Source organism: Centropristis striata, chromosome 6 (genome assembly GCF_030273125.1).
Source record: "Centropristis striata isolate RG_2023a ecotype Rhode Island chromosome 6, C.striata_1.0, whole genome shotgun sequence".
NCBI classification, from domain to species: domain Eukaryota; kingdom Metazoa; phylum Chordata; class Actinopteri; order Perciformes; family Serranidae; genus Centropristis; species Centropristis striata.
The window spans coordinates 29251505-29266019 of NC_081522.1; the positions used below are offsets into that span (position 1 = coordinate 29251505).

General features: G+C 37.1%; 1 protein-coding gene across 1 annotated transcript in view; it reads left to right on the forward strand.

Annotated features, from left to right (window-relative positions):
* zc3h18 (zinc finger CCCH-type containing 18) overlaps window positions 1-14515 on the forward strand; it is a 41542-nt gene that overhangs the window by 7585 nt on the left and 19442 nt on the right. The window contains exons 4-10 of the mRNA XM_059335431.1: window positions 2096-2244; window positions 2485-2580; window positions 5409-5551; window positions 6711-6740; window positions 7140-7254; window positions 8605-8870; window positions 14281-14463. Of these exons, the coding sequence (XP_059191414.1) occupies window positions 2096-2244; window positions 2485-2580; window positions 5409-5551; window positions 6711-6740; window positions 7140-7254; window positions 8605-8870; window positions 14281-14463 (982 nt within the window). The remainder of the gene's footprint in view (window positions 1-2095; window positions 2245-2484; window positions 2581-5408; window positions 5552-6710; window positions 6741-7139; window positions 7255-8604; window positions 8871-14280; window positions 14464-14515) is intronic.

Sequence of the window (14515 nt, forward strand, 5' to 3'; positions counted from 1 at the left end):
TAAACATAGGAAAGCTATGCATCCTCTGAATGTCCTAGGACTCTAGTTTGTAGTTGTTTCATCAGGGTTTTATAATCTTAGAGGTCACAACAGGTCATTTTATACAGTGAGCAAAGGTTTTTTTTTTTAATGGTCTCTCTACAATGAAATGGCTACTATGGGGGAGTCTCAGCTTTCCAGTTATATTACATTTATGCAATTCCAACACTGTTTAGGGACTCATATGCAGAAATATATATATTTTTTAAAAAGTATGAAAATAACACAGTTTTACTACGCACACAAACAAGGTTCTAGCTCAAGACTGCATGAAATTGTAATTAACTGTTTTTTTTGTCCAGTTCATGATAAGTTAGCATTAATTGATTAGGTCTCCTAGTTCCATATGATGTTAATATCCACATTATTAATGAGTGTGCTACAGCTTCTGGAAGACTTATCTAAAGTTGTGACTGCTCAACTACTCACTAGACCAGTCGACGAGAAATTGTGGAAAAATAAAAAGGTAAATTTCTCTCAGCAGCGAAGTTCTCTTACAGGGCAGCTGTCATTGCACACAGTTGTGACTATTTTATCACAGGTTTCTGCAAACCATCTCTGTAAAATCTTTACCACCATCATCATTATTAAACATCAGAAGGACGATCAAAGATTTATTCAGAGCGATCATGTTGAAAATGTTTTTTCAAAGTGCTTCACAATTCAGGATGAAATTTAACAAACATTAACAGGGAGATGATGCTCAAATGTAAATAAAAATAACTATAAATCATTTTAAATTATGTTTCTAAACGCCCCTTTGATTGACATTTTACTATACGATGTACAGCCTGAAAAAATAATAACACAATGAGTGAAACCTGAAAAAAATGCTCAGGGCTACATTTTTCACCTGATGATTCATCCTTATCTTCATCTTACCAGCAGCTGTCTGAAGCAGATTTGACTCACAGGAAAGCACGTAATGCTGTGGGTTTCATTTTTAGATTAGACACAGTGGCCAGATGCTAATAGGGATTTTTTTCTTGAATGAACACTGACAAAAATCTTAAAATTCAACACGCCCTCTGAATATTAATGATGGCTATTTTATTATTTCTATAGATGTTTAACAATTTAACATTGTAGTATTATCAGTTTTGAAACGGTAACTAACTAAGTACATGAAGAAATAAGTAATGCTCCCGTTTGTCTCAGCTCTTGATGTGACAGTTGTTCCACAGCAGGGGGAGCTGTTGTACTTACTATATGCAGATTTCTGTTTATTTTTCTGGTGCTCATAAAACTCATACCCAATAAGAAACATACAGAGGAAATAGTTCAGATGTGTGCAGTCTTTAAGTTAATAATAGATAGCGAGTATAAAGCACAAGCACTGTTGTGTGAACTGGTCCAGTGTGTTTCTCACTGCTGGCAATTGATTCCAAGATTTTCACAAAAATTGATATTTCTGTGATTTGGGATATCTTTCATTGACTTTGTCAAAACATGTATTGTTGCATCTATAGCAGAAAGCTTTATTATTGAGGTTTTGTAATTTACTTAACCCTCCTGTTATGTTTGTTTCTCAGGAACAGCAATAAGGTCCCTGGGTCAATTTGACCCAGGGCATGTTGCTAAAAAATCCCAACAAACATTGTTTATATTTTAATAACTCCATTACTAACCATTTCAATCAATATAAAGTGCAGTTGTGTTCTTTACCTCTCACACATCATGGTTCAATGAGGATAATTCACTCGTTTTCTCATAAAAAATGCTTGTTAAAACTTTTTTTTTAATGAACACTGGAAATACTTTCATATGAAATACATGGTTTTACATGACATTGATATGTGAAATGAACCATTTTCATTGTATATGTTGATTACACTTATTAATCATTTAGATTAGAATCTTTTTAGATTTTTAAACTTTGAAATGGGTCATTTTGACCTGCAACATGACAGGAGGGTTAAGCAGTATTGAATTCATCTTCTTTACATTTTGCCAAGAAAGACCACAAATGTTGTTGTTTTTCCTTGTTCCTTTAAGTAACTGTGCCTGTGTTATCAAATATTTATAAATACATTATAATACATTTTGTTTCCTCCAGGAAATTGCACTTGGGGTATGAACTGTAGGTTCATCCACCCGGGGGTCAATGACAAAGGCAACTATTCCCTCATTACTAAGCCAGACCTCTTCTCACCTAATGGAGCTCCGCCTGGAGGACCACACCCACTTATACCCAACAATCCCTGGGTATGTCTTTTATTATTGTTCAACAGTTAAAACTTTGTAAAATATCTGTAATTTTGAAATAACTAGTGAGCACTGCTGTAACAACGTGACACAGAGAAATCATAAATATAACAAATGGATTAGGTACAAACTGGATCTATGTCATCTGCATTTCTACTGACTGTCGCTGGCTGCTTCATCTCTCTGTGAGGATGTAGGCAAATGTAGAGAAACTAGTGAATGTATTTGGTACCGTTTTAGGCTGGACCTGCGGTAGAGGAGCTCCCTCCACCACCTCCTCCAGTGGAGCCTCCCGTGGAGAGTGCCTGGGAGCGAGGCCTAAGGCATGCCAAAGAGGTAACCACTTTCACTGTCCTTGTTATGGAAACACAAAATTGAGCTCATGCCAAATGAAACACTGCTGAGGGTGTGTGAATAACATGTGAGCTCTTTGTTCGTTGTAATGAAACTCCAGACCAAAAGGGAGAGCTTGCTTTCTGCAAGATTGGCAGTTTTATTGTACTACTAACCTTACAGGTGCATCTCAATAAACTAGATTATCATGGAAAAGTCCATTTCCATTTGAGTCTAATAGCCCAGACATACTTTTCAGAGGCCAACATTTCCATATTAAACATACTTATTAAAATTGGTATTTTGTAATACTAACATTTTTTGAGACTGAATTTTAGGTCTTCATTAAAGCCATAATCATTATAATTAGAAGAAATTAAATAAATGTAGACATGAAATGTTTCATTCTGTGTCTAATGGATCTATATAATGTGTTATTTCCAGTTTTTGAATTGAATTACTGACATAAATAAGCTTTCTATGATATTATAATTTATTGAGATGCATCTGTAACTCACTAGTTTAAAAAATGTTTCCCTTTAACCCATTAAGGCCTAAAGCGCCTGGAAAAAAATGCCTGGAAAACCTATGGGCGATTTTCAAATGACCCCCTAAAACCTGAAGTTTTTCTGGAAATTCAACACCTACTAAATAATAGATTTTTCAGCCTCTGTAGCAGATAGAAATGAAATTCAAAAAGTATTTGAGAGCTTATACCCGTGGCTTTCATACGAGGTTGAGTTTATTTGTCCAAACCTTCAATACATTTTTTTTTTTTTAAATCAACAAACTCAGCAAATGTTACATTTGTCTGAATAAAAAATCCTATGCATAATACTAATACATGCCCATTAGCAAGATGCAAACATGATATGACCACTGGAAGAACAAGACATAGTTCTCATTAGCCTACTGTAATAAAAAAAAAAAATATCATAATAATAATAATAAATAATAATTGCACTTTTCAGGGTACTCAACGACGCATAAAGTAATATAAGACATAAACAGTCATGATTTCTTATATCATCATCACAATCAATTAGCCTATCATTATTATTAATATTAATATATTATTAATAATATTATTATCTCCAGATGGCCACAAATCTGTCTGTTCTTTGGTGAAAATATGTCGTCTAAAAACATATTCCTCATCCATAAATGCCGGTCGATTGGTTCCGAGGGTTCAAAGTCCAGATCAGCAATAAAATGATCCGAGCGATCTCTTCCGTCACTTACTGCTGAGCTCCTCCGCTATAGTCGTCTTCCTCCATGATTTATAAGTTCTGGAAAAGTCCGATGTTGCATTGCGACACTCCCGCATGTATTCTGATCATGATTCTGATGCATTTCATTGGCCAAGAGACCGAAAATAGGTGGAAAAAAATACAAATACTACAAAATGACATATCCGCTGTCCCGGCCTTAATGGTAGAGTGACGTAACAGCGCTCCCGGCTTTAATGGTAGAAATGCGGTAATGCTTTCCCGGCGTCAATGGGTTAAGCTGATATATTCTCAAAACCTGGTTTGTAAACCAAACGTGTTTGTCACAGAACATTCTCTGTGATTCTCTCTCAATTAAATATCAGTAGCATATGTCACAGCCCAGCTAAAGGTGGGCAAAGGAGGGGAGACCACACATGAGATGTAACAAAAATTATTTTATTTTAAATAACTAAAAGGAAAATGTGTGTAATAGTAAACTAAATGTAAACATGATGGAAGCCAGATGAAATCATTTGATTTGGTCTTGGCCAATAGAAATGTCTGTGGGCTGTCAAAGGTTTAAGTTACCCACATGCTCCTGACCAATGGTGGTCATGAGCTAAATACAGCACCTAAGAACAATAGGGTGCAGGCACAACAGACTGCTAAGTCATATTCCAGTCCAAGTCCTCTGAGACATTACTAGTTCAGTGATGCATCAGCAGGAGATTATTCAGAAAGTAGGCCATTTTCCTCATCTGCTTGGCTTTTTACTGGCTATGAACAAAAGAGTGAAAGTTTGAAAAGTGATGTCATAGGGCTGGCAAAAAAAAAATGGTCATGATATGTTTTTTTCATATCGTCTGATCTCGATTATTATCACAATTTTTTATATTGTTTTTAAACTGCCAGTTTTAAAGCATCTGTACTGAAAACTAAAGAATTAGAGATTAGTTAATTATTTAATTAACATACGAAGTAAATGACAAAGCAAATTAAATTAGATGAACATAGGAAAATAAATATTTTTTTTATTTTATGACACACTGAACTACTTTACAGTCCTGAGTGTTTTTGCAGGTATCCAAGACCCAAAATAAACAAATTGTGAGCCTAATTTCTCCTCTTCGAATGTTGCTAGTACAATGCAATGGCTGCAAAAGATCAGCTGATCACTGCAGTCGACCTGGAATTTCTCGCAATCACTAATCACGATCATATAATCGCCCTGACCTATGAAATCACCTTATTAATAATAATAATACATTTTATTTATAGAGTGCTTTACATTATACTCAAAGACAGTTAAAACACAGTGAAAATGCAGTTACAGATAAAAACAAACAATTAAACCTTTTTAAACTTGTTGTGCCTCGATGAATTCCTCCCTTGGTGGCCGACTGTTTGATAACCAACCTTTGGACCTAGTCATAACCTCATCAGAAACTGGAACTGAGACTGGAACTGGAAACTAACTGGAAAAGAGTCAGACACAGATGTCTCAGCTGTCTTCACATCATTATAAATCACACAGATTTTTGTATGTTATAGTTCCCTTTCGCCAACATTTATGTCAGTTTTTTAATCAAATTATTCCTGGTCCGGCTCTCCGTCTCTTAGGTGCTGAAGAAGGCCACCATCCGTAAAGAGCAGGAGCCGGACTTTGAGGAGAAGCGCTTCAACGTGACCATCGGAGAGGACGAGAGAGAGTTCGACAAGGAGAATGATTTCTTCAGAGAACGAAGCTACCGCATCATCCGAGAGTATTATATTACATATTCTATATTCTTACACTGACCATGTAGTTTTTCTGGATACGTGTTTGTCTCGCATTCGCCAGCACCTCCCAGCCCTGAAGTACATGCTTTAGCAAAGCTTCTTGCTGTTACATAAAATGATATAAATCCTAAGTCAAACAGTCATAAAGACAGACTTGCATGGCTTATGTTGCGTTTGGTGAGATGACACACTACAAAATAACTCAAACAAATACACGTGTTGTACACTAATAATCTTATGAAACAGGCAGATGGCTTAAGGATGCTGCTACAGTTGGCCCAATTTCTGCATTAAGGAAGTGGAGAGATACCTTCTTATTTATTTCAATTATTTCATTTCTCAAATCAAACTTTGAGTTATAAAGTTTAAAATGTAGAAAAGTTAAATGCCTCTTGTCAATATGGATGTAGATTTGATAATAAAGTGCATAATAACAAAGCAGAGAGAAGTCAGTACACACCTCTGTGAAGTGAAGATGCGTAGGCCTTTCAGATCCAAGGTGCAGCACTTCTACACAGAATTTTTTTTACACACCACTTATTGACAGTCAGAATAGATATTTTTGTTTAAATGGCATATTTGTGACAGTTTGCTATACTTGACAGGATTGAAGTTTGAGTGTGACAACTTGTGCTCTGTAATTGTCTATAAAAATATGCTGTTTTTCATTGGTTTATATCAGGCATTTCCAAACTATTCAGAAAGGCCCATGTGGCTGCAGGTTTTTCTTCAAACCAAGCAGAAGCACAACAGACACAAGTCATTTAATCAACTGATCTCAGGGTTCAAACATCTGATTAGTCAAATCAGGTGTGTTCTTGATTGGTTTGAACAAAAAATCTGCAGCAGCATGGCCCTTTCTGGAATAGTTTGGACATGTCTAGTTTACACCATTTATGTTATTGATTGTTTTAATATTTGCCCATATTAGTTCATCACACAAGTCTCTCTGTAAATACTGACATTCTGTAAGATCACCATAATAATATTTTGAATTGAGGGCCTTGTCTCAAAGAAAATATTTCTTTTTCCAGTAAAACACAAGTTTACCCTTTAAGCATACATGCAATTACTGTGAACCAAATCTAACAATACAATTGATAAATTTTCTGCCATTAAAACTAATCTGTTTTCCTCTTTCAGTGAAATGGAGTTCAGAGATCCTATATATGGGTAAGTCTAGAGTAACTTAGATAACTCTTCACTATGTGTAGGCTGATGTAAATGTTACTTGAACAACAATAGGGTTGTCTTTTGTAGATACTGTTGAATAGGCAACTGCTCAACATTTAGTTATTTAGTTATGATTGAACAGGCCCTTCATGATTTATGCACAGCTTTTGTTCCATGTCTTCATATTTGAATAACTGAAATATATTTGTATACATAAAGTGTAGCATATGTACACAGTTCTGTTTCAATCTGTAAAATATGTCCAATGGCAGTTTATAAAAACAGCATAACAGAAAAGGAAATTATCAAGCAAAAACATTCTCTGTGCTCAATGAAAATCTTAATCAAGTATCCTTTTGTGAGGTATCGTCCAATTGCTCCAATGTGTTTCCTTCACAGTGACCCATATGCTGATCCGTACTATGACTATGAAATGGAGGCCCTATGGCGAGGTGGCCAGTATGAAAACTTCAGAGTTCAGTACACAGAAGCTCCTCTTCCTTACCACTATAGTGTGAGTATCTTCCACAGTCTGCTCAGAATGTTGTCTCTGTCTTCTTTAAATATGCAAATAAATCAGATAATAGCCATGCAATTTGGTGATATTCCTGCAGTTGTTTGGAGTAAAATTCTGCGTCCTCTTTGTCCAAACCTAGATCAAACCTTCAAAAAGTGAAGACCACCAATCTCAAGTACACCAGGGGCTGCCAACCCCACTCCAAAGAGGGGGGCCTAAGAGCTATTGTAAACCTTAATCACTATCAATTAGGGATGGTAATAATTAATCGATGATCGATTAATGGTCGTTAAGAATGTGGTCATTCACGTGGAATTTTTAATTGATCGTGTATTTTTTATTTGTAATTTTATCTCTGACTGCGTATCAGTACTCACTGAACTGAAACACGGCCGATCGTTCAGTTCTGAGGCCGTACGTCAGTAAGCCAATGAGCTGAGAATTAAGTTGGATAAAGCTACAGTTTGCAAACTGAAATTTGCAATAACATTTATACAACACACAGAAATACAAGAGTATTATTTGGAGCAAAACTAGCTTACTGTATCAAACCTTGCTAGGTTTAATTTGATCCAAAACTCATTTAAACACAAAACGCACTTAAATATGCAAGTCTGCTTTGAAAACTAACCTCATACCTCTTCGAGGGCTAAAACATAAAACATTGAATTCCTTGACGTTATCTTTACAGTATCATCTCACTTGAGTTCGTTTTACGATCAACAGGAAGTCTCTTCTCTTCTTTCAAAATAAAAGCGTCCATTATCAAAACAGGATTTGCATAGCACTGTATATATAACTCTTATTTTGTGCATGTATGCATGCAGCAATGAATCGATTAATTGATCATTGGCAGGTTTCTTTCAAACGCCCATCTCTACTATCTATACGTAGCATTCCTCACCAATGAATGATCTCTGGCTAACAAAATGGATGAACTTCCAAATGAGAGCCAATGAGGGCACAAAGAGTTGAAGACACATGGTAAAATAACTCCGTACTTTCATTTACTGGAGTAAACTACAGCACGTCCCACCAGCTATTATGCAACAGAGCTTAACCTCATCCTGGGCTTAACGCCACACAAAACATTTTTGATTGGATTGAGGAAATACAAAAAACCCAGAACCCATTTTCCCGTATAGAAGACGGATAAGTCTGTACAGACTTGTTAAGTGAAACTTGACTGTTTGGCGGATGCATGTGATACAGAAACTCTTGTTTTGCATTTGAACCAAAAGTATTTATCTGTGAGTTCAGTAGGTATAATGGCCCCCTGAGTGCCACAGATGTGGTAAGGAAGTCAAAAACTTTTGCTAGAAAAACTAAACGTTTACATCTCGACAGGACCGTGAACGCGAACGGGACCCTCGGGAGCGGCACCGGGACCGAGAGAGGGAGAGAGATCATCGTGAGAGGGAGCGCCGGCAGAGAGAGAGGGAGAGAGAGCGGGAGCGCGAGAAGGAGAGGATGCGGCGGAAAGAAGAGTGGGAGAGGGATCGGATGAAGAGGGATGAGAAGGACAGGCCGAGGATGCGTCCTCCTCGAGACGCCAGGGAGAAGAAAGACGAGGACAAACTGAAACCACGCTCTCCCCTCAGCCTGCCACCCAAGTAAGTGACATTTCAGTTAGCTTTATGTCAATTGTTTTATTATGCAGAAATGTCTTGATACACCTGATAGCGCTGGTGAATGGTCTGGCTGCAGCCTTTATTATTCTGCTTGCTATAGGGGAAGCACCGCTCTGGTTTGTTTGTATTTCTTAGAACCAGTTCCGGTTATCTTGTGCGACGCTAAGACCAGGATGCAGCAATGGTGCCCTTGCAAATTAGATAGAATAAGAATTTTCATAGTCGAATCTGATTATAGTTGAGTCTTGAATTTTGGAGGGATTTTTGACTATTTTAATCAATTATCAAGTGGTCAAAACTGGTTAGATTAAGCACCAAGTATGTGTAACACATGGCATCAACAAAAAAATGGCTGCAGCAACTTATGAGAATAAAACAGTCATGGAAAAAATGATTAGACAACCAATCTTCAATTAAATTTCTTGTGCTTTTTAATGCCTGGTCCAACTAAAGGTACATTTGTTTGGACAAATATAATGATAACAACAAAAATAGCTCATAAGAGTTTAATTTAAGAGCTGATATCTAGCCATTTTTCCGTGTTTTTCTTGATAATGATTTTGGTTATTATTGATTATTGATTTTGGTTATGTCTAATATTTTTTTCTGACTGCATATACTCTCATCATAATGTTTCTTAGCCCGTGTTTTTGTTATTTTTTAAATTTGGTTATGGAAATGATTGTGCTGGGTCCAACACATTGACTATTGAACAATTGGTAGTATATTTTTATTCAGTTTTATTCAGAAAGCCTGAAATAACCACACAGGAATGTCTGCTTTTAAAAATCCGTCAACCAGCAAACGTGGGAACTACTCCAAAGATTGTCCGTCTTGTGCACGGCCGAGCTAAACTCCACTCAATTAACCTGGTAATGGAAACCAAACCAGAAAGGCATATTTTGACTGTATTTGACTTTTTTGAGTGCGGCCAAAAGTGGTAATGGAAAAGCCCTATGTAAAGCTAGGCGTGTGGAAAAGTACTTTTTCCATATTTGGAAACCTTTCTGGATGATTCAGAATTGACAAATCTGATAACACTCAGTTGACCAGTTCATGACTGATCAGGCTGTGGTCATATGTTGCCATTGTTTTGCCACATTTGTGGTTTCGAAATTGTGAAACTGATTAGTACCTGCGTACCTGTTTAGTTTTACAGCCAACACCCAGCTTAAACCATTACGTTCTCTATTACAATAAGGGATGTAAAAGCACTAATTGTGCAACACAATATTACCTGCCACCAACAAGGAAATCCTATTCCATTTGTGTTTGGTTCTTCTGTGAGTCATGGCTTAAGAAAAACTGGTTGGACTTATCTGCTGTTTGACCTGGTCTTTGTTTAATTAGGTCATATTTCCAGCGGAAGGTTCCACTGGTAATGTTTACCAGTGGGGGGAAAAGTAAATTAAAGATTTAAGAAATTGCTATATTATATTAATTAATTGTTCTATTTTTACTAAATTGTGCAGGACATTGATTCACTATTATAATTATGTACAATTATAATTATTCACTTTCACTTTGTTATCTGCAGTAATACAAATGTTGAGTTTATTGTGACTGCAGAAGTTACTTCACTACAAAGTAGACAAAAAACACAGCAAAAGTACATTTCCAATGATTGGTTTAATGGTATGAAAAAGTTATATATATTAAACCATTTTTCGGGGAAATCATGGAAAATGTAAAAAGTTCAGGCTACAGTGATATTATATCATTAAAGAAGGGCATGTAATTAGAAGCATGCAATAGTAATTTCTTCATCTCAATTTATTGAAACAAAAGCTAACAATAGTGGTGGGTATACCACAAAAAAAATGTCTGTCTCAGTAAATTGTCATGTGTCCTTGAGAATCAATCACAGCTTGACAGCAACATCTCATGCTGTTCACAAGTCGACTTACTGTCTGCCGAGGAATGGCATTTCACTCTTCTTTAAGGGCTGCCCTCAGGGCATTGAGGTTATAAGGACCCTCTAAACTGACGACTCAGCTGATCCCATAGGTTTTCTTATGGGATTCAGGTCTGGAGAAAGTGCAGCCCTACTCCATTTGAGGTACCCCAGCCTCCAGCAACCATTCCCTGATGATGCAACCTCAATGAGCTGGGGCATTGCTGTCCATGATGATGAAATCAGGCCTTTGTTGCCGTAGAGGCACAATGACGGGATTAATGATGTAATTCAGGTAGGATCGGCTTGTCACTGTACCATTCACAAGGTGTAGGACAGTTTTGTGTTGACTAGACAGACACGCGTCCAATGCTTTAAAACTGGAAGTTTAAAAAAATATAAAAATCGTGATCGGACAATATGAAAAAATATACTGTGATCACTGTTCACAATGAAGCGGTCATCAGCATGGGATGTGGCTAAAAGGACGTCCACTTCTATGCCTTTCTGTGACTCTTCCAGTCTCTCTGTGTCTCTGTTGCAACTTGCTGATGACACTCTGTGACACTCTAAGCTCAGTGGAAACTTCCCTCTTTGTACATCCCATTTGAAGCCTTGCAATGGCCAGGGACTGTTGATTGATTGTTGTGTGTCCTCTTGGTCTCATAATGTCAAAATGTGCGCAATGAAGAGGTCTGTTTAGATACAAATTGTCATTGAACCAGAACATTTACTGGTCAATTCATTGATCAGACACTTGTTTTGATTTTTGTGGTTAATCACCTTGTTAGAGAACAGCACCTTATGCAATAAGTACTGAAAAATTGAACCGTTGGACATGTGTATTCAAAAGTTTAGAGAACCTGTGAAGATTATAATCCATTTTAGGTGCATTCTGAAATTTCTCCTGAAAGCTGAATATCCCTAACTTTTTGTGAGCAGTGTATATTCACATAACCGTAAAATTTGAGCTGCACTCTCATTTTATTTGCACAACTGTGGGTTGCCAGAAAAGTAAATTCACCAAAAACTAGTAAAGTTTATTATACCCAAACCGGAGGGGAAAGGCCTTTATTTTATTTTTTAATGGCAAAAGGAAGACTAGCAAAGCAAGAATCTCATTATACCATCTAACTATGATAATACATCTCCCTTATCCTATATGAAGCAGACTTCTGTGGAGACAGGTTTATTCCTAATTTCCCCTCTTTCCAATTAATACAAATTCAGGCACTCACTTTATCAATACAAAAGTACAATGAGGTCATATGAACTGTTCTGTTGCTCTGAGTTTCTTTCCATAACAGAAATACTGGCTTCATGAACAAAGTACTTCCACTTTTTTTATTGCCATGAAGTCACCAGTCATGAATAAGGTCCCGTGTAGTCAGTTGGTATAATTGAAATCTTAATATATAATTAAGTTCAATTTATAACTGTAAACAGACGTCAGACTTCAATCGTAAATTTCGTCTTGTTTTTTTGTTTTTTCTATGTCGCAGAACAGGTGCAGTTGCCTCAGGTAGTGATACATTTTAGGTCTATTTTTAGTCTCACCTTCCTAAGGCAAGTGCTGTCTGTCATACTTAAAGATACTGACCAAAGTGGCTTCTGGCTTTTCCAGAAGCCCCTTGAGGCAGGATCATAAAACCTACAAAGGTCTACAAACATCGTGTTTCCTTTGTTGTAGGCCTTATGGGAGTAATTGCCCCACTTCCCCTTTTCATTCCTTCCTCAAAGGAAGGAACACTCTGTTGACAGGAAGAAATATTTGCGAGCTAAAAATAACTCCCGTGTTGTGATTCTATTTTTAGCTTTGTGTTGAACCTTGAGGTCACTTGTTTGCACTTGCATCACTCCTTGGAATTTCTCATGCAGTGGGCGGGACAGGCCTTTCAAGAACTTAATACCTTGTGTATGTGTGTTCGCACAAAAGGACACGTCCATTGTAGTTAAGCAGGTGATTATGTAATTCCAAGTTTGTTTCCCTATTGCAGTTTGATGTACGTGTCGTTAAGTGTAGTGATTCATTAATTTTAATTTAATTTCCCTAACCTTAGAGGAAAGGATCACGTCACATCATTGAGCTGATTTTCAGTGAACCTCTGAGTTGTTCATAGAATGTTTACTACATGTATGGGATTTCCCCCAGTAGAACAGCCAATGTTTAAAAGACGGCAAGATTCAAATGTTTACCTTTAAGGGCCGAAATCAATATTTATTGGAGGAAATTACCTAGATTAGTGGATATTCCCAGTATAGACGAAAGTGTCCTGTATTACACAAACTTGGAATGAATACTTGAAGGAGTCCTGTCTCTGTGTCAGTGGCTGCCTGGTGTAGGCAGAGGCTGGGCATTCTCACTTTTTTACCATTACAATAGAAATGGCCTTTGAACAATTTGTTGCAGAAAGTGTTTTAAGCTTGATATAACATGCAACAAGGAAGTAATAAACTAATACTAATAATTACCTTTCTGCATTTATGTGTCATAAAATGTGATCTTATTTGCATCCATTTCCCACACAATGAGCTCAACCTAAAACCACACAAACAATTATAATATTTTATGTCATTATTGAACACATCCAACATTCATAGTGCTGGTGGAAAATTTTAAGTTGCATGTTAGCTACTGCGCATGCATGAAGTGAGGGGGTGTTGTGGTCGTTGTGGAATAATGGTGGCGGACTTGGATATGCATGTAAAATGCTATTGTTGAGTTGAGTGTTATTTCGAACAACAGTGGTTCTAACTTTTTTAGAGGCAGGGTAACGGGTATGTATAAGTTCTCCAATACTACCTGCACTGTTGTACTAATGTGTATTAGGTCATTTAAAAGGGCTCACATACTTTTTCTTGCCACTGTAAATGTAAATTTGGGTACATTTTATGATCTTGATAATACGAGGTTATTGTCCCAAAAAAATGCATGGAAACTGGAATCAGGATTGTAGCCTTGATATTTTCAATAGTAGTGAATGTGGATATTGTATTGTTTTAAACATGGTATTGAAAAAGTAGCAAAACACCAAAACTTTTGAAAACATTAGCATCAACTTGCTTTCAGGGTAAAGAAGAGAGAGTTGTGAGTGTATAGATGCAACAAAAACATTTTTTTTTTACCACTTGCCTGATCGGGCAAGTCAGTTACAACATTTACTTGTGATATTTTGCCTGCCCTGTGCAATTGGGCAACCCTTATTGTTGAGCCCTGTAGGCAGGCAGTTTTAATGCAATGAAAGTAAAAGGAGAACAAGAAATAAAACAAGAACAGCAAATACAATAACCCTAGCTGTACTTTAGACAGGTACCTAATTACAACAATACATACTGGTGAAATGTCTTGTGAAATTGTTTGCAGTATTTGAAATGACACAAACCAAAACTCAGGTACATCCACTGAATCCCAAATGAGTAAATTGTAAAATTCTTATTTTTTCAAACTACTTCCACTTGTTTCTGACCAGCCAGTGAACATCTTCTCCATCTTCTCAGCAGGCCGATGGAGCCTCCATCAAAGAAGGAGGTTGTTCCAGTCATGCGGCGACCTGATGAGTGGAAGGACCCATGGCGCCGGTCCAAATCCCCCAGGAGACGCCCCGGGCTGGGCTCTCCTCCACGAGGCCGCCGGCGGCATCGACCCTCAGCCTCCTCTGTCTCTCTGTCCAACTCCTCCAGGTAGGAACTGCTCCATCAAGTCAGCACATTCTGTGTCATTATGAAGGGCAAA